Source organism: Xiphophorus couchianus, chromosome 6 (genome assembly GCF_001444195.1).
Source record: "Xiphophorus couchianus chromosome 6, X_couchianus-1.0, whole genome shotgun sequence".
Classification (NCBI taxonomy): Eukaryota; Metazoa; Chordata; class Actinopteri; order Cyprinodontiformes; family Poeciliidae; genus Xiphophorus; species Xiphophorus couchianus.
The window spans coordinates 20,356,256-20,381,701 of record NC_040233.1 but is presented as its reverse complement, the minus strand read 5'-3'; the positions used below and the strand labels follow the sequence as shown (position 1 = coordinate 20,381,701).

Sequence of the window (25,446 nt, the reverse complement as noted above, 5' to 3'; positions counted from 1 at the left end):
GACTTTCTTGTAATCTTTTATTTGTGCAGCAGTTGTGTTAACTGTCAGAGTTTTATTGAGATGTTTTGGCTGCATTTCACTCATTTCCTGAGGAATGTTTTTTTATTTGTGAAGCCGATCAATCAGGGATATAAACAAAAGTCCAAAACTCAACAGACAGATTGAACAGTTGTATTTTTATTTATTTTTTGTTCCCAGCCTGTCACAAAGACACAATAGATCCCATTTCATTCCATAGTCCATAACTTTGACTAGGCCATTTTAGTAGTTGAATATAGCTGCTAAGTTCTCTAGAGATGGACTCCTACCAAATAAAACCAAATGGTCCTTTAACAAAGTATTAGTTTAGGGATTTATTGCATTTTTTTTGTGTGTGTTTTCAATCTAAAATACTTATTTCTTTTAAACATTTGAATATTAAAGATAAATGTCACATTGTATAAGGAAGAAATGCTGAAATAATATATTATGGTCATCACAAAAACAGAACATTTTAACCAAGGACTGTGTCAAATTTTGAAAAAAATGTCTTATTTATTGGAGGACCTCAGATAATAAAGTTAATAATAGAGTTCAGCTCATGAATGAGAAGCGGGGCATGGCTTTGTCACTCACTGTAAGATTTAATCTCATTAAGAACGCTCTCTCCTACAGATGGCATAATCTATGCTGGATTAATGCTTAAGATGTCAAATTCACAGCAGTGCAATTTAGCCCTGATGATCGTTTTCCAGTCAACTCAACGAAGACATAAGAGCTTTTGCTAAACTATGACCTCTTAACCTCTGAGCTCAAGCTTCATTATTCTGTTCTAAATAATACACAAGATTCCTGAATTGACTGTTTAAGAACGTTTTCGTCTACGTTTAAGAATTGAACTTGACTCCGTTCAGTGGTCAGAAAACCGGACGTGATGACCGGCGATCAAACACGTCTCGGCTCTAATGGAGGATGTAAACAGAATTAGCAGTGGCAACGGAGATGGCATTTTGGCCCAAACGCAGGGCACAAGAACAACACGTCAGGAAGAACGTGCTGGGATATTTTCAGCCTCTGGGAGCTCAGCGGTGAGAAGAGCGTGAAACACGTAATCCTTCTGTTTCTCCCCGTCCGAGTGTGAGAACAGCAGAGGACCTAAAAGGGACAATCAAGTTCAGTGTTTTTTTTGAACAATGGTTCATTCATACGCATATTTTCCTTCCTCGTCGTTTCCCCCCAACAGTTCACTAAAAATAAAGCTGGTTTGGGTAAAGCTAAAAAATTCAAAAAGCAGTCCGGATGAGAATTAAGGATGTTTTTTTTGTTTGTTTTTTATTTATCAGCATTTGATCCGGATTTAAAGTGGAAGGAAGATAATAGCCTAATTTAGAAAATAAGCCTCATATTTACAGCTCCCGGATGGACTTTCAATGGGATTCATATCCACATATAAACTATACAAAAATTATATGGTATAACCAAAAAATGTACTCAAGTCAGAGTAAGAAAGTATTTAGTGACTGATCAAATTATTAATCATCTAGTATTTAAAAATGCATCATCAGATGGACCAAAATATAAAGTTAAGTTGATGTTTTGGTATTTTATTGACCAAAATGACAATAAATGAAATAGAAGTAATAAAAAAGAACAAAACCAGGCAAAAGAAAATGTTTCCAAATCCTTTTCTTTCAATAAAAAACGTATGAAACTTTAATTAAAACTGCAGGTGTGTCTGTGTTTGGTGAATTGTTGGTTAAAACATGTTTGTTTTTCATTCAGTGGGTAGAAAATCCAGAAATTTTACTCAACTGAGAGTAACAATACTTCATAGTAAAATTACTCAAATAAAAATAAAAATTTCAGGATAGTAAAAATTCTTATAAAAGTAAATTTTTTTCAAAAACGTTACTTACGTAATTCTGAGTTACATTTACATTGTGATTATGTAATTTTTAAATATTAAATTGATGTTTTGATCAGTTACTCAGCACTTCAGTTGTACTTCTTTACTTTTACTTGAGTAATTTCTTGGACGACTACTTTGTACTTTCACTTGAGTAAAAATATGTTGCCAGAGGTAGTCAAAAAATATACTGAAGTAAGAGTAACACTACTTCAACATTTTTTACTCAAGTAAAAGTAGGAAGTAGCCATCCAAGAAATTGCTCAAGTAAGAGTAAAAAAAGTATTTGGTAAAAAGGTTACTCAAGTACTGAGTAACTGATCAAATGTTTTAGAAGTACATCATCAGATGGACCAAAATTTAAAGCTATGTGGAAAATGAAAATAATTCATAATTGCAAAATAACAAAATCAGGCAAAACAACCTTTTATTTCCAAATAAATGTCTTACAATAATAAAAAATTAAACTTTAAAAAAACTGCAAGTGTTTGTGTCGGGTGAATTTGATACGTTTTCCCCCAAAAAGTTACTCAAGTATATGTAATTGAGTAAATGTAATACCCAACTCCACCTGGCGTTACTTTTCTAGTAAACAAATGACATATTTTGGATTACATATTCTGATGAGCGTTATATCAAACTAAATATAATGACTTGCAGGAGTACCTGCACCCAACTAAACGCCTTAAAGGTTGTCTGAGATGTTTTTGTAATCCTTTAAGCTCCAGTCCGTATTTCCCCTCAAGCCCTTCTGGCTCTCTGGCAGGGTTTGTTTACTGGCGGAGAGCCTGGGAAGAAGGGGATCCTACAGGAGACTCCACAATCTACCTCTGTCTGTGGAGGGAAAAAACAGGAAAAAAGAAAGTTAGAGCTCTTATTTCTTTCCTAGTTATCCACATGCATGTGCAGTTTTTGTAGCAGACAGATGTGCAGAAAGTCAAGCCAACTTGGAGCGTTTTTTCCCCTTGTTATCTTTAACTCTCAAACAAAAAGGAGAGTGGAGCGCTTCTGATCCGCGACCAAGTCTGCCTGTCAGCTTTTTCCAGAGTGGACGTGAAATCTCTGCAAAGCCTGGGGAGCCCTCAAGCTTCTTAACGAGCACCAAAAATATTAATCAAGATAAGAAAGCGAAGCAGGCTGAACTGTTTTTCTGTCTGGATTTGTTTGTTTCTTCTACGAAAGACTCTAACGTTACGCCACAAATCCCCCTGAATTACAATAAAGCTGGGCTTTTTTATTTTTATTTTTTTACTTGCTTTGCATCCATGCATCTTCATGGACTTTTAAAAACTGGGTGCAGTGCAAGCAAGCGACTTGTTTGTGACATTTCCTGAAGTTTGCGCTGACTGGGGAGGTTGCTGAACTTCACTTGTGGCCTGGACCAGAGTTGGAGCAGCCAGCGGCTAGCTTCCCGAGCTAGCAGCAACAACGGCTAGAACAAGCTCAACAAGTCTACTTTTTATTTCCTCCTTGCGGACACGAATGAGCCCATGAGCTCCTTTTGGTCTGGTTTAACGTAGGCGCAACGTTTAAGTGACAAAATAAATGTTCGTGTGTGGTACTGGTGTCGGTGCGGGGACATTTTTCACGTAGCGGCTAGCTGTAGCCGCTGCTGCTGCGTTAGCTTGTGTTTGAGTGAACACGTTGGACTCGTTCCTCCGCCCATCTTCCGGGATGTCTTTTATTTATTTTTGTTTACCTGTTGGCCCACGCTGCCAAACAAACCCTGCTTCCTGAGCGCATATCTTTTGCGGTTTTGGACTGTTCACCCCCCCACACACCTCTCGCACGGGATTATCGTGTATTTTGGCCGGAGCGGTGGTTGGATGGTAGCAGCTATGTGGCTCCGGACTTTGGGCTGTGTTTTGGCCGCTGTCTGCCTTGTGATGAGCTGTCACTCTGCGCATGGAGAAAGTAAGTGAAAACCGATGATTATTACACTTTAACTCGACCAACATCGACTTACTGTCGTGTTTTCGTTGCAGTTTTTATTGCCGTCCATCGTTTTGTGAATGTGCAATGAAAAACAAAAAGTTGTGCAATACCGAGAGACGATTTTAAAACCGCATATTTGCAGATTAACGTTTGATAAATTAAAATAGAGGTAATTATTACCTGAGTTTTAAAAAAAACTAATAAAAGGAAAACGCTTTGAATAAATTGTTTAAAGAAACGATTAACTCATCAAACATACAAATAAAAATAATATCGACAATTTTCGTGGGAAGTAAAGGTTAAATAAAAATGTTAGAGGAAACTGTATGAATGAATGAGTTAGAAAACACACTGCACATTTGACAGTATTAAAATATTTTCTGCAGATTCGTTGTCATCCTTTAGTGTAAAATGTCTGCTTTATTGTCTTTATTGTCTTTAATGAATCTTTTATTGGACAGATTACCTTTCTTAAGACAAGAAAAGTGTTTAAACATGTTAAAAAGCTGTAAAAATATTATGCTATAAATTCAGTTCTGCTTTCCAGAGTATTAAAAAGGACAATTGATTAAAAATGAGACGTCTGTTATTAAACATGCCTAAAAAAGATGAATTTGTTCCACTGTACTGCAATGAATATATAGACATATTATAAAATACTTTCTAATCATTATTATGTTTTCTTCATCACTCAATCTAGTAACTACCATAAGAAAAACTGTGACTGGATGTTTTGTTTACCAAATCTTGATTAATCTAAATTAAGCCAGGCTATAATCTTATTGTTTAAGCTTCAGGATCAGAGATTTGTTCATGAAATGAAAATCCTACTTTCTGACTGAATTTGGAGCTGCTTTGTAAGACTTTTACGCAAAGGTTTGCTTTATTATTTTCTGTATTAAAACCTTTTTTTTTCTCAGAACTACAACTTTAAATTAAAAATTTAATAGCAATATAAATTATATAGAAAAAGTAAGTTAAGATACGTAAAAGATTTGTATTGCCAAGATTGTATTTGTCTGATGAAAGTTGATTTCGATGCATTTTTTTTTTGTCAAAAGTAAAACATTAATTTAGCAATTGTTTATTGTGTGTCCTAGAGCGTACCTCATTAATTGTGGTTTATATTTGTTGATTGATTGCAGTCAAATGTTTTTCTTTCTGTTCGTGCCGACATGTCTGCAAAGAACAAGTACTATAAATATATAGTATGTACATAAATCTGCATCCTATCCTAAGTTTGCGGTACTGCAAAAAAATAGCATGAGTGCAAGTGACAGTTTGTGGTCATAAAGAGGAGTTGCGCAGGTTGACGGCCACAGGTAGGAAATATTTCCCCGGACTTCTGCAGTATTCACTCCTTCACTGAAAGAGCATTTGGATATATTTCACCACTCAATAAATCAGCTTACAGCCAGAAGAAAAACTGTTTGGAGTTTGTTTTTTTTAGCAATCAAATCTTATAAATGAAACCAGACTGCAGAAACAAACAGACTCTTGCTGTGGCAGCCCCATAAATAAGAGTAAAACTGAAAAGCCTAGTGTTGAAAGGCACTGGAGACCTCTGGACAGAAGCTTGAGAAAATCATTTTTAATTTATTACTTACTCTTGGAAACCCACTGTTTAAATTTGTCAGTCCTCCCTGATACATTTCACTACATAACACATTAAAAATGATTACAGTAGGACAATATTTTCCTTTGTAAATTCTAGTATTTCATTTTCATGCCCTTTCGCTGCGAAACCTCTTCTAATTTGTGTTCCTTAAACAGAAAAATTGCACGTCCAGATTTCTTGTTTTGTTAGCGATGGTGGGTTGATAAAGGTATGCTAGCAGCAAGCGGCGGCGGTATTGTATCCAATGACTGCATTGAAGGGACAAAGGTTGACACTTATCAGCTGTGTGTGTGACTGTGCAGTAACTGTAAACACAATGTTTTGTCCCAATTAAGTAAGTAGTCTGAGAATTGGACAGAATTAGCCGCCGGTTATTATAACTGGAAAGCCTTTGGATCGACGCTGTGGTCAGCACAAGAATGCAACAATGAGTCCTTTTCACAGCTCCTGAAAATCCCTTTCTGTTCACCAACTTGGGTGATAGGAGTGAATGAATCCATCTGCGCGTCGCCCGGAGACATTTTCATGTTTGCGCACACTCACTGTTTTACACCACTAAGAGTCTTTACATAAAGCAAATATTAGTTGTTCTTCCAAAGAAGTGAGTTGCAGAGCTGTGGGACCTACTTGCTGGTGTAACCTACTGTACAGCGAGGATGTTTATTAGCAGGGAACAATGTTGTAATTGTGTCACAACTTGTGGAAATTTTGTTTGGATTTTATTAGAACACCAAGAGTGGCTCTGCTCCAAATGGAGTGGCATTAATTTGGTTTTTAACGCCATGCTGTGACTTTCACTCTTAAAGTAATGATTAGAAACAAGCTGTTTGATAATTAACACATACAGAAATCTGTTTGATCATAATGAGTCCCTTTTAGCTGGATTTGAATGGATTTGGCATAGTAAAAATGTGAAATTACTTTTGAATTTCTTTATAATCGTTTAAGAAAGTTTCCTCCCTTGTGGACTTGACAGGATGGTGCTGAAACTCACTCCACTGGTTCAGTTTTTCTCGATGTTTCGAAGGGAGAGAACGGCTTCCTTTTGCCTTTCTGTAAAGATGAGTTTATATAGAGTTATCTTCAAACCAGTTTGAACAAGAATCCTGACTAAAAAAACGAGGAGAAGTTGTGTAATTGCATTGCTTCACCCTCCCTTTCTTGGTCTTCTCGGTCTTGAGTCAACCACAGACTTGAAGAGTGGAACCTGGTTGTCACACTGGCTGGTTTCATAAGCTGAACCGGCCGGTGTCGAAGTCAGAAGAAAAACGTCTGAGCTACTTTTTGGTCGCTGTCCAGCTCAGCTTGATGGAAAGTTTTACTTAATAATGAAAGCTTATGTTCAGTAGCTGTATGACCTGGTTTTACAGAACTGGCACTGACTGGACGGTTAAGAAAATATTAAATTATTTACTTGTAGACTCCCGTTTATCAATTTAGTTACTTCTACAGGCAGTTAGATGGTCGCATTTTATTCTAGAGTGTCAGAGTAAATGCGTTGATGAAATGTGCAACCTTTTATCGTTTTCCTCTATTTTTACAATTACACTCGACTTTGTAAATACGTTCAGTGTCATGGTTTTTCTAACAAAGTTTGAAATAGTCTTAACAAGGAACTTAGCTTGTCACAATAAGCAATTGTGCTCAATAGTTTTCATTCTTTATTACGAATATTTTTTTTTGAAGGGCAGTTTTCACAATCCATTTTAATTATGGTTTCGGTTGTGTATTGTTTTTATTTCCATTGTGTTTATTGTTTTTGTTTGCTACGTTTTATTTTGGATATTTAAAAATAGTTCTTGTGTTAAGTGTTCTTTATAAAATAAAATTTTCTTAGCCCTTAACAGGGCACACTTGCATTATTAGACTATTATCAACTTGACAATGTTCTCAAAATAACAATGTTATTGTCTATTACAATAATTTCTGGGGTAATTTATCGTCTTGTAAATTTTGATATTGTGACAGGTCTAACATTTTAGTCTACAGTATTTTCAAACTGCAACTGTTTGGACATTGTTGTTTGGCAATGTTTTACTCCCTGAAAGCCAATAAAAGCAGCAGCTTACGTTGCAGTCTCTGGTGATTGGGTTGATTCTTGCGATAACACATCACTCTGACTGGAGTGTCAAGCAGCAGGAGTTCGCTGTGAAGCCTCAGGCACCGTGTTGTTGAGCAGCACTCTGGTCACAACGAGTCCTGTAATCAGGCAGGTCTGATTTAGTCGCCCTGGCGAGGGGAACAATCGTAAAGCAATGAAACTGCCATCATCACACTGTCGCTACTCGTAAACACCCTATGTGGTCTCAGGTACCAAATTCATATTTGACATGGATTCAAAAGAGCGATTTTGTGCTTGTCAAACTAAACAATGGCGGCTAAATCCAGGATGACAGGTTCTTATAAGAAAATTACAATCTTTATGATAGTTATGTGGCACACCTGCCTTCCTTCACTTTGTCTACAAATGTGTCCAACAAGGGGAGGCTTGTTGTGTCAGATCTTTGACCTTTGACACAGTGCCTCTGTTGTTTGTTATTGCACTCTCAAACTTGAGAGGTAATTATTATCCCACTCTTCAAGTGTTGCCCTCAACACCCACACAAAATCAAAGTTCTTTTAAATGGCCATCAAGAGTGTGGATGATTACCCGGACATTAGCTGTTTCAGCACGACGACTTGACATTGTAGTGTCAAGTCACTGAACTGCCTCGCGGTGCTTTCAGATAAACACGTGGTGGTTATCTACAATAAGAAAAACAACAGGTTATGTTGGGGGATGAGGAGGTTTTGATTTTATTTTTAAAAAATTGTAAAACAAGGAGAAAATCTGTTTTTTAAGAGAACAACTAAATGATCTTTGGTCCGCATTAGGCACATGACAAAATCCCAAGAATGGGTTTTGTGATCTATCTTTTTCACTCATAACAACCTGATGTAAACTCATGGATCTGATCGCTCTTTAACTGGTTTAAACCTATTCTCTATTTTCTTTATTAAGTAATAAGTCTAAATTATAATACCATAGTCACATTTATGGCTTAAGATTGTTTAAGAAAGGCCAGCTAACTGCTTTGAGTTGTTGACTTTGCAGTTGTTTTTTTTTCCTATTCAAGCATGTGCTGACAGTGGGCAGGAAGCACTCCCTCTTAGCTGCAAAACAAGGTTCAATATTCCTACTTTGTTCAGACTATAAAGTATTAAAAAAACTAAAATAAATAAGCAATCCTTAGCCTGGTGGGGGCCCAAGTAAAGCCTGGATGTTAGCTACTGCGTTGGTGTCGAGATGGTTTTCCTGTTGCATATTAAAATTGGAAATTAAAACTACTTTTAAAGGGGTTCTCAATTATTTGCAGATTTCATCTTCTTTTTCCTCTGCCAATTCTTGGGATCTACTGTAACTTTCCTGGATGTTATTGAAGTTTATACTTATCTACATCAATAGCTACCAACAGGAAAACCAGAGACAGCATTGACAGAGTCACTGGGTACAGAGAAATATTTATGATGAAGGAGAGGTTGCACAGTGGCAGAAATAACGTCCGTCAATGTCTGTGTCCTGGGAAAGAGCAATGGTTTTATAAAACAAGAGGACACAGAATAAATGGCACTAATAGATCAATCAGTGCCTTCATCCATAAAAGAGACAAACAGAAACAATCTGTGGACAGGGAGTCCTTGGCAGAAAATCAGTGAGCACTGTTTGCGCCACCAGTGGTTTTGTCTAAGAAAAAAAGACACAACTAAACACTGGAGCATTGAGTCAGTTGTTTTTTTGTTTTTGTTTTTTTCTAAGTGGAAGTAAAACGGAGTATATTTAGCAGTGGCGGCAAACCAGTTCAGCATTAACACCCAAATTAAGCTCATCATCCATAAAGAGCCAAACAGCAATTTCAAGATTAGATGTTGAAACAGTATTTTTCTTTGTCCCTAAGGTTTTAGTGGTAAGTATCTTTAGGTTTGGCTTGTTCCCTGTTGTTGCTACTTGTATCAACTCTCATGTGTATCAGTAATAACAGAACAATGTTTAGCCTTAACTTGTTTAGTGTAGAAAAAAACCCACTTACAGACGTGCAGAGTTCACAAAACTTTTGACCTCCGTCTACCAAAGTGGCGGATGTTGGCGTGTTTCACACAAGATATTTTTAAAAATCTTAGTTTTGTATCTATTTAATTGAGGGTGTGGTGGTGACTGTTAACATTTACGCATTATTTGAAGCATTATTTTTGGTGTAACACCACAAGATTTATCACTGGCCCCCAGTTTAAAAACTTCCTGCTCAGCAGTCAAAAAGACTCATTTAATATAAACCTCAATGGTCAAGTATCAGTACCTTTTAAATATTTTTATGTTATTCACAAAATTAAAACTCACTCAAAGGCTAAACACTGATGCACATTAATAAATATTATTAATATGAACTTTCAAAGGTACCTCTGTTTCTGATTTTTCTCAGTTTAGTTGTGTTTTTTTCTGCAATTGAAAAACCTCTCTACACCCAAAGTCCATGAATCTGAGCCATAAACTTGTACATGAAGTATGGGAAATTTCAGTTTTAAAAACCAACTTTAAAAAAAGAAAAACATCTGCACAGAATCTGTCTCAAGTTTGCCAGTACAGATATACAGTAATTGGCAATAATGTTTCCATCAATGGCTTTGTCCAGGAAAGAAACACTGCTAAACAATCGCTGGAGCACTAGTGTTTTCAATGGAAAAATTATTTAAGTTTTTTTTTAATGTTTGCAATTTTTAAGACTTTATAGTTGGTGTTCAGATATTAATCTTCAAATAACATAATTATCAAATTATATTTTCACATTTCCTGTCAACTTTAAACATTTTTAACTCAATAACACGACAGGTCGTTGGATGAATGACTGCCGAGCGCCCCAATCACCAGGCTTAGCAAGTTTAATGAGGGAAACCTTGAATACTTTCTATGGGAAAAAAACCCATGAGAAACTGGAAATGGTTAATGGCAACAATAGGTCAAGCAAAGAACAGACCTAAAAACACAAGTAGTGAACAACAAATACTTTATATAAAAAAACTGAAGGAAATCTCAATATATAGCAGCCAATGATCTATCCAGGAAATAGTACTAGACCTTCTACAGAAAAGAAAAACAAAGTTCATCACAGCAATAATTTAAACAACTGGAGAAAGTGAGGAATAATGGTTGGTTTTTGCTTCATTAGTCTTACCAGGATGAACGCACAGTTAACTAAATTGTAATGTCTGAATGTTAAAATTACATTTATGGTACATATGACTGCATATTTCATATCTTTTCCTTACTGCAAGTTAATTATTCTTTAAACCAGGAAGTTAAACTTGTTTTAAAGTTTTCAGGACAGTGAGTACTCTAGTATGTTTTCATGTTTTTGCTTTGTTTTTAGGTGACAAAATAACAGAACTGTAAAACCTTGAAAGAGGAAGTGTTGCAAACACTCTGTTTGCGTTCTTGCATACATTTTGAGGCCTCACTTCTCTACAGGGTCCAGCAGTAATATACAACAACTTTTAACACCCTGCTCACCTCCCAGCCCCCTCCACCCACATTCACTCAGATCATGAGATCAGAAATCATCGTCGGGGCCTGTTGCTGCTCGCAGACGTAGTGAGACTGTGAGAGTTGATTCTGCTGAAATCAAAATGGACCGAGCGTCTCCCTCAGCTGTTGCACATATAATCCATCCATCCATCCATCCATCCATCCATCCATCCATCCATCCATCCATCCATCCATCTTCTTCCGCTTATCCGGGGTCGGGTCGCGGGGGTAGCAGCTTCAGATATAATAACTGTTTAATTCTGAACCAATGCTTCAGCTCAAGTACAAGCAGAAAACTTATTTTCATTTAGTAATTTACATGATTCATTTGATTGAAATCATTAGATGGTGGTAAGTGAGAGTGCATGCATTTATTTATTGTGTATGTCAGGATTTTGCGCAGACTGGGACATTACTTTTCTAAACGGGGTCACAGAGGTCAGATCCAGTATGTGGATTTGTTTTTTCCCCTGCTCTCTAATGTGATCAAGCTCTATGGATTTCCTTTATGCCTCATTGACTTTGATTGTGGCTTGATTAATGTGAACCAGACCACCTCCAAGCGTTACCCACTGAATCCAAAAGCAGCGCTGCGTAGTAAAGCTTTTACAGCGATAAGCTGATGAGTTGATAAAGTAAAAAAAAAAAAAAATCTTTAATGAAAGAATGATGATTTCTCTTTGTTAAAAAATTTTTTGTTGGTTTGAAGAAGGGTAAGTACAATCTTTTAGGTATTCGTTGCTTGCTTTTTTAATCCTTGGTGGTCCTTTCATAGTTATCCACCTGTGTCACCTTGAAACAAAAATCGATTTTTTAAAAAGTCTTCCATAGAAGAAATATGTCCAATTTTTAAAAAGTGAATGCCAATATTTTCTTCATTCATCACCATGCAGTCAAGATATTAAGTTTTAGAGTCTTACTCTGCAGTTCACTTTCTTAGTTTTTGTTTCAGTGAAGAAACACAACTAGCAGATTATTGTTTATACAGTACATTTTGTATATATATATATATATATATATATATACATATATATATTTTTTTAAATTTATTTTTTAATGACACATATTTACGTGATATGTATTTTCAAACTAGGCCTGTCACCATAACAAATTTTGCTGTAACGATAAATCATCCTAAACTTCTTGCGATAAACAATAATATTGTTGTTTTGAGACCATCTTCAAGTAACATAATAGTAATAGTGGCATAATAATGCAGGGTTCCCCCCAGTGCATAATAAGCCTGGCAGTCCACCAGGCTTTACTCGTGCCCCCACCAGGCTTAGCATTGCTTATTTATTTAAATCTTTTTAACATTTGTGCATTTTTAAGACTTTATCATTGGTGTTCAGGGATTAATCTTCCAATCTTTCAATAACACATAATTATCAAGTGATATTTTCAAATTTCCTGTCAACTTAAAAAAAAAAAGTTAACTCAAAAACACAACAAGCCGTGCGAAGAATGTGCCCAACCACTGGGCTTAGCAAGTCTTCTGGGGGAAAACCTTGTAATGCAAAATCACATTGTCAAGGATCAATAAACTTTAAATACTAATTAACATTTAAACATTGGAACTGGAAGACATTTTCCATCCATCCATCCATCCATCCATCCATCCATTTTTTGTACAACCTTGTCCCTTAGACAGGTCGGGAGATGCTGGTGCCTATCTCCAGCTAACGTTCCAGGCTAGAGGCGGGATACACCCTGGACAGGTCGCCAGTCTGTCGCAGGAAGACATTTTAAATATCCAAAATAAATAAAAAAAGCAAAAGAAATGACAACAAAAAAACTAATTATGAAGTTTGTGCAAACAAAATTATCTTTCAAAAAAAAGGTCTAGTTGAGAAGAAAGCCCCAGACTGAAGACTTTTATCATTCAGTTTTTGGTAAAAAGAGAGAGAACAGGGGAAAACGATGAATCAAGCAAAGGACAATTTTGTTTATTTTAATTTATTGTGCGATTAATTGATTTATTGTTCGCAACAAGTTTTTACATTTGCAGCACATAAAAAACACTACCACAATATACAAACTCACTCGTGCATATTGTCTATGAAATGTAATGATCCTTGACCATCTAACGAATAAAGGGCAGACTAAAGCAAGGTTTCCCCCAGAAAACTGGCTAAGCCTCGTAGGTGGGGGCTTGGCAGTCATTCATCGCATGACCCGTCGTGTTTTTGAGTTAAAAAATGTTTCAAGTTGACAGAAAATTTGAAAATATCACTTGATAATTATGTGTAATAGAAAGACTGGAAGATTAACACCTGAATACCAACTATAAAGTCTTAAGAAATGCAAACATAAAAAAAAAACATAATAAATAAATAAGCAATGCTTAGCCTGGTGGGGGCACAAATAAAGCCTGGTGGCCCGCCAGGCTTATAATACATTGGGGGAAACCCTGATGAAGTACAAGCTAATAGAAAATGCAGGAACTGCAGGATTATTCCCATTTGTGCACCACAGTAAAGCTTTGGTCCTTACCAGAGTTTTACTAAACTTAAAATACAAACAAATGGCTCCAGATAACTTTTATCTTCACCAAATTCATTCATTTTGAACCAACATGCTTAACTGTTATCAAAATGATGCAGGATGGTATGAAAATGTCCAGCTGTGCATGAAAAGACCAAAACATCAAATATGAAATAATGAAAGGTTGACACGACCAACATCCAAAAAATATGCATAGCATACATTTTAGATATTTTATTTCTTGCTTGGTTTTATTTAAAGTATTCATAAGACTTAATTTAAATAAATCTTACATGTTTCTTTTTCTCAGACATGCAGGCTGTTTTAGACTTTTGGTGTCTGCAGTCAATGAAAATCTCCTTTTCTAATCACTCTAATCGATTACTCAGAGCCACTCGGCTGTTTCCAGCCTCTGGCTAAATTACGGGATGTATGGCCTTGCCTTGTCACCATGGTAACCTTTGTGTTGTCTTCCAGCCTAGGGATCATTACATTTAGGGAGGCATATTTAACTTGTGCCTCATTGTCATGGAGTCAAGTTTTAATTGTTGTTTTGTTTAAAACCGTTTCGGCCAGACTTTTGTTCACATGTACAAAAACGCGACGGTCTTCAAACACCTCTAGCTCTGCTGCCGCTCTGAAATTCCTCACTTACACACCAGGGCGGCCATGTTCCAGTTTGCAGCGTGAGCCTCTATTGGTGTGACTGCTGTGTATTAGATTCTCTATTGGGAATGTGGTGCTAAAAATACAGGGCTGACCGAAAGTGTACACTGATAGGAGCTTGGACTCGTCGCCCTGCGATGATTCGCCTTTTTCCACTCGTACAAGACAGACGGAGAGAGAGGCGCCTTTAGGGTTGCAAATGTTCAGGGATTTCAAGCAGATTGTTTGTTTTCATTTCTTTTAGGTGAATGTTTAAAGTTAAATGGATTAAAGCTTGTTCACTTTTTGTCACTTTTCAATCTTAAACCTTAATGTATCTTACTTGTATGTTATGTTATAGGCTAACATAACAACTATGTAGCTACATAATAAGTTTTTACAAACAAGTATCTGCAAAGTGTCATGTGTCTTTTGTATTCAGCAATCCTTTATCAATACTTTGTAGATACTTTGTGTACGCCTGCAGTTATATCTCCAAGTATTTTTGGGCTGTCTCTACCAGCTTTGCACACACAGAGAATGATTTTATTTTTATTTTATTGCTGTTTTCATACTGACAGATACAAGAAACACAAATTAAGACAATGTAATGTTTGCGTCACATTGTTTATAGCCAAAGCTGATTCACAACACCCATTCCTACCATTCATCTTTGATAAATTTCTCCATCTCAGCTAGACTAAATGAAAAGTATGTGAGGGTAAACCTTTGCCAAAAATTTACAGTTGGATTTAGGACTTTGACTAGACCATTTTAACAAATGGATGCTTTGATTTTAAACTATTCCTCTGTGTTTCTGGTTGTTCGTTTCAACTGGAAAGCGAACCTCCACACCACTACACGTTGTCTTTGGTTTTCTTCCAGGATAATAATTAAAAAAAAAAATTAAATCAAAGATGGATGTTTGAAACCGGAACAAAACATGTTTCCATTTCAGTAAATTTTGGACAATAACTGAATCAGTTAATGAACTTAAACTTTGAGATTAGACATATACTTGCCTGTTTTGGCTTTAAACCTGTGCCACAAATCTTGTAGCTAACGCCAGCTAGTGTTTCCGCAGCATGTTTATTATTATTGGGATATTATCAGGCAAACGTGTATACAGGGAACCTCTGCCAACTAGTACTTCAGTAATCACAAAATTGGTATTCTTAGATTTATATATTTGTGGATTTTTCCAAGTTTTTCGTGGAGAACTGCACGGCTTCAAATTATTTTAGTAGAGCATATCTGAAATATTTGAAAGAAAGTGTAGCTTATAATACCCAGGCACAATGCTACCTGGCTTTTGCTGTCAATATTTGTTGACCCAAATAAACAAGTCCAGATTATCTATATTTTCTTTACAACTCTCAAAGAAACCTAAGGGGCATTAGTGCCACCTGCTGGTCTGGAATAAGTGCAGCAGTGTTGTGAGTAAAAAGCAAACTGAGAAAAATATGGTCAAAAAAGTAAATTTTTTAATGCTTTATTATATTGTAGATGTTCAAAATTATAATGATCAACATCTGTTTAGAATTGTATATAAAATATTTTGTTTGGTTAGAATATTAATGTGTTTATATGTTATACTTTCTCTATGTCACATAAGATCCCAGTAAAATACATTAAAGATTGCTGTTGTAATCTTACAAAATGTGAAAAACCTCAAGGAGTTTGAATACTTTGGTATCACACTATATTCCCAGAAAAGCTGATGATGGATGTATAAAAGGGATGAAAGTTTTAAGTTTTTTTTTATGAGCTTCAAAACCTGGTGGATTGTAAGTCTTTCTCGGTGTTGTCAGCTAAATCCCACATATCCCATAAGCTTGGTCATAAATAAAACACATTCAGTAAATTAGATCCTCACTCTTCAGAGGCTCTTTGTGTTGTTTACCTTGTAATGTTACTGAGCAGACGGTGTTCAATGAGCTTCTTGTAGTTGTACCTTTTTCTCCACATGGCTGCCAAGTTGGCCTGATGTAGAGTCTGGCTGTGAGTCGGGCAGTAAACACATCGGAGTGCGCACCGGGTCACACACCTCCAGCTGTGTGGACCCATGAACTGGAAAACCGAGGCGGGAATGTGGCTTGAATAGCACCCGCAGAGGGATTAATCTTTATTGCCTTTGTTGTTTATGTTGTTATGTCAGTGGGAACTTGTGCTGGAGAGATTTAGAGCAGGGGAAGTTGAGCTAATCTTTACCATTTTTTAAAATTTGTTACTTGGAAGACTTTAAGTTACATTTAGTAGAATGTTTGAAGGCAATACTGGATCATATGCAGAGTATGTACACTGGAAATGTCTTGAATTAATTTTATGTTATTGATATTCTGGAAGCCACAGTACATGGACAGAACAAAACGCAGCTATGAAATATTATGGTCAGGATTCAAACCCAGGACTTTGTTTCTGCAAGACAACCGTCCTAAAATTAGGATTTGTTTAAAGAAAATGATGAACAAGGCAAACAGAATAAATCCTGGGGCTGTTGTAAACAATTATTTTAGTAATCAAGTAATTTATTAATTAGTCTGATGATTAATTCAGTAATTAAATTTAAAAAATACCACTCTGCAGTTGCTATTTAAGCTAATATGAGAAATGTATGAAAGAGATAGTAAATAAATAAGTTTTTTTAAAAGAAAACGTAATAAGCTGAAAATGTAATACTGAGAACATCACATTTAGTCTCAAGTTTTAAGTACAGAAAACCTTTTTTTAAAGTGTAAAATCACTCAACAGTGAGAAACAACACATTTCACCTTAACTTTTACAAATTACAAAGCAAACTGAAAATGAGGTAATAATAAACTACAGTTTACAAGTTTAAAGTATGAAAAAACTTTAGAAAATATTTCTAAACTATTTTTTATGTTCTACACATAATTACTTTTTAAAATATTTTCTATTTAGTTTATCCCACACGTCTTCCTCCATAGCTGCTAATAGCCCTTAGCATTCATTGATAGCCTATTGGCAAAAATGAGAGTGTTGCGCAACACAAATAATAATCCAATCAGAACATAGCGTGCTAATAATAAAACATAATTTAACATAGCTTTGAATTTTAATAATTGAGGTCCTTGACTCATACGATGAATCGTTACAGCTCCAGATGGAACGTTGCAAGATGATAGATGGATGGATGAAAATCTTTAAATGTGAGTCTGGAGAATCATCGGACTGTGGAATAAAATTTTTTTTAGGATTCTTTCTTTTTTTCTTTTTTTTTGTTGCTTCTGGAGCATTTTCTTGTAAAATATTTAGGCTGTCTGGTGATGTGATTTGTGTTTGGAGGGATTGTCAGATTCATAATGGCTGGCCACAGGATTATGTTTTTAGTACAGTTGGAAATGGAGACAGAAAAAATGCAGCCAAACTGCGCAATAGCAGTCGAGGAATTCTCATCAAGTAGGATTTGTGTGTCTGGGTGAGGATAGACAAAACTACAAATCTACAGCTGGTGCAAATACACAAGCATTAGTATATCAGCTGCCCACACAAACACATACTTTTAATGCATTACCAAATCTATTTCTATTTTTTCCCCCAAGGTTTTTATAGTTGCTGTGATTTGCAGGAGAAGCTCCACAACACAGCGTAACCAGGGATGAGTGCAGCGTACTTGATGACAGCATTCCATATTTGACAGTAACTCACAGGCAGATATGTGGTTGCTAAACAAAATGTCATCTTCAATGGTCTGTTCTTTGTCAGAGCCAGAGACACCACCACGTGTTTGAAGATAAAACATTCTCTCTAATTATCCAAAGGTTGATTTTTATATTCCTTCCCCTTATGAGGTCTTGTCCTGTTTACGGAGCAGACATCTGGTGAAATGCAGCAGACAATTGCACAAGAATAAACCTACGTTTGGGGACAATACTTAACTTTAACCTATAAAATAAAGGGCAGTTAAGTTAATATTGCTTCACACAGTACTCCTTTGTCCTTGTTTTTGTCTATTTAAAGCTCAATTTACAAAAAAATGTTTCTCCATTTTCTTGTTTCTTCAGTTTGTTCGAGCAAGGACATTCGCAACAATGCGACAAACCTGCGAAAGCTCGAGAACTGTACTGTGATCGAAGGCCACCTGAAGATCTTGCTCATGTTTGGGACCAAACCCAAGGACTTCCAAGGCCTGAGCTTCCCCAAGCTGAGAGTGGTCACCGACTACCTGCTGCTCTTCAGAGTCTATGGCCTGGAGAGTCTTAGCAGCCTCTTCCCCAACCTGACGGTCATCCGAGGCAACAACCTGTTCTTCAACTACGCCCTGGTGATATTCGAGATGCTCCAGCTCAGAGAAATCGGCCTCCATAGCTTGATGAATATCACCAGAGGCGCCGTGAGGATCGAGAAGAACTCGGACCTCTGCTACCTGTCCACCCTGGACTGGTCGAAGATCCTCGACTCGGTGGAGGACAACTACATCGTGGCCAACAAAAACGACAGAGAGTGCGGCGATGTCTGCCCAGGGGCGTCGATCGGAAAGACCACCTGCCCGTCGACGACCATCAACGGGCATTTCAGCGAACGCTGCTGGACTCAGAGCCACTGTCAAAGAAGTAAGAAGCATTTTCCTATCATCCAACATTAATATAATCTCTAAAAAAAATTTATTTCTGTCTTGGTGGACTTGATTGTAGAGCTTTATATCATGCATGGCTGCAATTCGTCATTATTTTTTCTAGTCAATTATTCTGGCAGTTAATCAATTAATGTAGATTTCTCATTTAACCACTTTAGCATTTTTTATACTATATTAAAATACATTAAGATGCAAATAAACAAATAATTCAATCCTGTTTTAAAAAACGAAAATAGACATTTTATTGCATAAAATTCAATAACATAGCTTTGCAGTTAAAAAATATTTCTAATGTGGGTAGAGAATATTTACAAAGATTTTCTTTAATCTTAAATGCAAAATGTATAAATATTTTGCACAGTTTGGCTTAATTTTTGTTTTATATATGATATTCCTACAACAAATGGCCTTTGTTGAGTGTGTATACTCCAGTTAACAATTAATCTGTTACTAAATTAGTTGATAATTAATTCAATAATAGACTCTTTGTGATTAATCCGATTAATCGTTTCAGCCCTAATATAATAAACATTTATGAGATAGGATTTTAGACAATTTGAGCAATTAATGGATGTAAATTGTGTCAGAATTGAAAATTTAATGCATGGAAATTACTTTTGGGAAATTACAGTACAGCTACGAATTCACACCCAGCAAGCTGGAACTGGTATTTTCTTATAAAAGGCGTTTGGTGTGAATGCACCATTATTCAGCCTCATATCCATAAGACATTTTTGAATCCTGTTTTCCAAGTTTGTGTGTAATATTTGTTTCAAGATGCTGCCTATGCATGTTAGTGTAGAAACTGAATACGTTCTCAGAGAATGCGGTTTTGATCAAAATGCACCCACAGGCAAAGCACATTTTGTCCCATAAACACAAATGGGAAGGGCGGTGTTTAATACAGTTAAAGTTTTGTATAAACATTTAATCATCATTAAGTTACGATGAGGTATCTCCCTGTCTAGACTTGGACTAACTTGTCTATAATGTAACAAAATAATACACTTTTATGGTATATTTTGATGAAACGTGTATTTTATTTGTGAGGTTTTTTTTTTTAGATAACTATGGGATACATTTGCAGCTCTTCAAATCACTTTCAGATTATTTTTGGCTAGTAAGAGACGTTTGAATTTAGATGTCTTTTACTAACCATTTTGGACTTTTAGTGTTGTATCAAATAGTGTAATAAAAACCAATTTATCTCTATGAGCATTTATTATTTTTTTGCTGCAGCTCTTACCTGCTATTTACAGATTCTGGAAGACGATAAATGAAACGACACAAAATGTGGGTGAGTCAAATTGAATGTCAGTGTGTCACAAAAAACTTTCAAGTGGATTCAAGACAAAACACTTTTGTGTTTTTGATGTTTGAATGTCAGAGCTGTGTTGTGTGGTGGGTATAAACAATTAGGCCAAGTTCCGTGTCAGAGCAACTTAAACCCAGCTCCACATAGCGACACCTTGCCAGCTGTGAACTTTTCTCCCCGTGGGCTACAGCCTTCCTGTTGCTCAGCTGAAAGGGGTGAAGAAGTTTGACATCCAGGCATATTTATTTTTCTTTCCTGCCGCTGTGTTTACTGTAAAACAAAAAGCTGGCGTCATGTAGCTGAAAGGTTGAAATATGTTGCTAAGAACACAAACTTTCCTGTTTGTTCTCTTATTATTATTGTTTAAAATTTAGACACCTACAATTATTCAGGGTTTTGTTTGAACAGCCTGGCTTGTCGTTCGTAGTTGCAACATCCCTGAAGGATTTCCTAGTGGTGCCAGTTTATGAAAGGGAATTAAGACCAGATGATGATGAGAAAGTGCTGCCTTTCACTCATGGGGAGGGATTTTGTTCAGGCAGGACTTGTGGTCCTGTGGTCTGGGACCTGCGGTTTTCTGCCTACTTTCACTAAAGCATGAAAAGACCCGTTAAGCACCAGCTATAACCACAGGACGACTGCGAAGCGTACAGTGTTCTCCTCTGATCTGCGTTGTTGCTACTTTTAGCACATCTCCAGCCTTTAAAAAAAGACATTTTGCACCATACATGTATATATAATACAACATAAATTAACACCTACTCACATTAACACCTCATTTTCAGAAAATGATTCAGAGGATTACAGAGACAAAGTACTGGTTAGCCACAGCAAGTGTCCCTTTTTTTTTTTAAACAAAACAACAAAATTAATTCAAAACCTAATAAAAGTGGTGCATTAAAAATCAGGAACCCTAAATGGTTTAACATCACATTAAATATTTTTTATTTCTGACGTGTCATTGATTTCATGATGGAAAAGCTTTATTTTGCTCTAAACACATAGATAGCATAATCCACCTTATCTTCAATTAGCTCCTCATTGGTGTACTGTACAACAAAGTGAATTGTATAAAAATACAGGATTTAGTGTTAGATTCCAGGATGAAATGTGAGAAAATGCATAATTTTATAAATGAATTCAAGTTCATTTGGTGTTTTCTGTTAAAACATCTCTTAGATGACCAGGAAACTCAAAAATACTTGCAAACATACACAACTAGCAATATAGAAGGGTTTTTAGATCAAAGTGGTTCTGGTATTAGACTAGGACTAGCAGTAGATCCAGTTCACAGCCGTTTCTATTAAAACATACCAAAGGATCAATTTTGTTTTCACAGTCAAAGATTTTGGTAATAACTTCCTTACAATGTCAACCGTTGCCTTAGACCACAGATTAATGGCTTTTAAATTTAAATTTAAAAAACTGGATCAAATAAGTTTTAAAAACACCCTTATTGATTTTAAAATGAGCTGTTCCTATAAATTAAATTACAAACATTTGTATTTGGCCTACGAAGAATATGTCTCGACTAGTGAAAAATAAGACAGAATCAGCTTTTTTTTGTATGTTAGTAATCAGACTTTCTATTAAGGTTGAAGGCCAGTTCTTTGGCAGATTCTCCTTTATCTAACATTTGTATTGGCACATTCTCACTCTGTGGTTGCCTAGCAACAATTACTTAGTTGTTGAGTAATTGGCGCAGCAGCAGTTTAAGGTTTCACCACCGTGCCTCATAACTGTTTAAAATATATTTAAAAAAAACAATGCCATGGAGTGAAAATTGTGGATAAAACAATCATGACACCAGTTTGGCAGGGTTTCAGATATTTAAAACAAGCAAAAAGCGAATCACTAATAATTGATATTGACTGATATGACATGGTTATATTGTGATGTGTTTTTTTTGCCATAATCTGAAACATTGGTAATATTATGGAACTTTAATTTATTTGTCTTATTTGCCCCCAAATAACACAAATATTCACCTTGCTGACAACTATGGCAATATCTGCTATAAACTGTTGCTACAATTATACTTATACTTTAAAAACGCTAGCGAGAGCTCTGACAAATTTACTTGGAATGGCACATAATCTCAAAATAAAAACTGTATATAAACCCTGACAAATCTGCCCTGCGCGGAAACGTCTCTGCTACTGGCTTTCACCAAGCAACACCCAGCAAATGAACCCGAGTATCCCAGGTGGCTCGTATTTTACACACATTATTGAATGAGAGCTTAATTATCCGCTCTCAGCTGGAGACGAGACACTCAAAGGAGCTTGTGCTCCTCCTTTCCTGCTGCAGCTCTCTCCTGTGTTTGGGATTGTTGGACTCGTTACATATTTAATGAGGATCCCTTAAGATGATCAGCATCTCTCCATTGAATCCTGATTCTCTGACTGGATTGGCATTTTGTTTAGTTGAAGGATTTGTAGCTCCTCGATCTGCAAGATGTTGGGTTTTTGTGACCGCTTATTGATGTGAATGAGTGAGGTTAGGTAAGGACAAGACCTTTCCTCCATTCGGAGGATCCAAATTTACACTCTGTACATGTCACATGCCTCTCGACCAATCACAAGAGGGACTTTGATAGGTCTGGAAGCGTCTGTGTGAATGTGTGGACCAGTAACACGCACTATAAATCTCATGGGGGACATAACCTCCGCATTTGTGCAGACAGACGACGGCCTTTGTTTGTCCTTGTTGCTGGGATACGGGGTTGTAACATTGTGGTGTAATCGTGGATATGAACACATCCGTCATCCATCCTGGCCATATCGGAAGGAAAAGCGTGACGGCCGGTCATCATGCGGGCAAGAGAATGGGACCTGTTGTAGTGTAAACCTTGGTCAACCTCGCCGCTGACCTTGCAGCGGCGCCACAGTCCGTTTCCACTCCAAACAATGGCGGTTGTAGAAGTTCACCAAGAGCTCTCTTCAATTGTTTCCTGCCTTTGTTGGTCTGCTTCCTGTCTGAAGTTATGAATGGACACCAAGACCTTACTCGAGGTCTCGGTAGCACAAAATACTAGTATGTGACCCCTGGAGGTCAGCAGGACAAATTTGGCTACTAGTGAAGCAATCCGTGAGAAAATAGTGTTTGTTTTTTTCAGGAGGGAATGTACCTTGAACCTACAGGGATATTTTAATCAGAATAACAAATTTCGCTGGACAATAAATTGCGATAAACAATAATATTGTTGTTTTAAGACCATTTTCAAGTAATTTAATGGTAATGGCAACATTGACACATTGTCAAAGATCAGTAAACTTTAAATTCTTACGAATGTTTAACACTGTAGCTAGAAGACATTTTAAATATCCAAAATAAACAAATAAAATGAATTATAAAGTCTCCGTAAACAAAATTGTCCATTAAAAAAGTGATAGTTGAGACCAATTCACCAGACTGAAGAATTTTATCTTCCAATTTTTGTCAGAAAGAGAAAAACAATAAACCATGTGAATGGAAATTGAACTTGTTTTATTTATAAGGCGATTAATTGATTTATTGGTTGTCGCGACAAGCCTAGCTGTTGCAGGACCTCATACAAGAAATTAATTTTAAATATTCAGGTGGATGTTGTGGGTTTAATACCTGCTGCCATGCAAAACGTAACTCTGTCACTTTTAGGTTTTTGCTTTTAGCTGCTGCGAGAAGTAAATTATGTTATATTCAATCTGAGGAAACAGCTTTCCAGATATAAGCGCCGCTCATTTCTGCAAGATTGATTTGCCGTCACTTTCTGACACAGAATGACAAAAGTTTGTAAAAACATCTCAACCTTTGCCATTACTAACACCCCGAGGTGCTCTAAAGTACAGCGGTTCAAGAAGCATTTCCTATTGCTGTTACAGGGCCTGGTTTGTGTCGTTGTTGAAAAAAACAACTCAATGTAACCATTTTTCTGTACAGTTCAAATGAAAAATAAAAACGTAAAAGCTGCAATATTGCAGATTCATAATACTTTTATGCTAATACTTTTTGTATTCTGATGATTAATTGGATTAAAAAAGGCACATTCTGCAGATGTTTCCTCTAACCACTTAGGCGTATGTTATTGAATATCAGAAATACATTAAATAAACAAATAATTCAATTCCTTTTTAAATAAGAACATTGTACTGTCTAAAATGCAATCATTATTTGTAGCAAAGGGGATGCATCTGCAGCTAAAAAATACTTAAAATATCAAAATATTAAAAGCTCAGGGCTTTCTGCTTGACTCATCATCAATACAGAGTAGCTATGATTTGTTTATTTTTTATTTATTTACTAATGCAAGGTACTGTACGCTTGATCATTTGTTTGTTACTTTTAATTTCAACATGTGAAATGCTTAACTTAACATCAGTACAGTAAAGCAGAAGGTGATTTTTTTTGCTTTCATAGAATTTGAGCCAGGTGAGTTTTGGGTAGAACATATTTACAGACAACAGTGTTTTTTTTTGTTGTTGTTTTTTTAATCTTAAATGCAAAATAAAAAATATTTTTGTACAGCTTTGGCTTACTTACTGCTCTGTGGGTAGTGTTCTTTCACCAAATAACCTTTATGAGTCTGAATATATAACTGATTACTCAATTAGTTGACAGTTAATTACGATTAATCTGATTAATCGTTTCAGCTCTCTGCTCCATAAAGCCATATAAACTTAAGTGACTTCCACGCTTTTCCTGTTAAGAATATTAAAAAGACTCTTATAATAATTTTAGGATTCAAAGTTTGATCTGTTTACTTTAAAAAGAGTCAACTTAGAAACCTCCAGAATATTTAAAATTTTGCACTAACGCAGCGTTGAGGCAAGATTCTTTAGGGTCGGTTCATATCTGAGGGTTGTAAATGAGTTAAGCTTTTCACTTGAAGCTGCTGTTTATTTGAATTGTCCCTGGCAACGCTTGAAATGCACACCAGCCAAGTGTGTCACCCACTTGTCATTCTATGTACAGCGCCGAGGCAGTTATGTTAAGAGGTAACTGGAGCTTCAGTTTTTGGGACCGTATATCCAAAACGTTGGACTGATTTACTGCTGCAGGAATTTTGGTTGATAATCATCGTTGCAAAAGAAGACACCCAGACAAGATCAGACAAATTCAAGTTGTAACAATATACCTCCTGGTTTTTTCCCACCCTCGTCCAACTTTAGCAGTGTGTGCTGCTCTTCTCTACAAGCTTTAAGCTAGCCTCTAAGCTCCCTTCACACACCCCACATAAGTTCTTTTCTTTAAGCTGACTTAACCGTTCTGGCACTCTCTCTTGTGGAGTTGCACCCTGCAAGCCCTCTCCGCGCAGCTATTGGAGTCTTTTCCATGGAATCTCAGACATTTCAGGCATTTGTTAAAGCTGAGCAGCCGACAGGCGTTTCTCCACCGATGAACCCGCTCACCACAGCCGTTCGGTTTCAAA

At 36.4% G+C, this 25,446-nt stretch overlaps 1 protein-coding gene across 2 annotated transcripts in view; it reads left to right on the top strand.

The window, feature by feature from the left end:
- Window positions 1-2,654: 2,654 nt before the first annotated feature.
- The window catches only part of insra (insulin receptor a), a 58,982-nt gene continuing 36,190 nt past the window's right edge, over window positions 2,655-25,446 (top strand). For both annotated transcript variants that reach the window (XR_003595902.1, XM_028020536.1), the window contains exons 1-2: window positions 2,655-3,799; window positions 18,150-18,698. Coding sequence is in view for 1 of the 2 variants with exons in the window: in XM_028020536.1 (XP_027876337.1) it covers window positions 3,712-3,799; window positions 18,150-18,698 (637 nt within the window). In the remaining variant the exon portion in view is untranslated. The remainder of the gene's footprint in view (window positions 3,800-18,149; window positions 18,699-25,446) is intronic.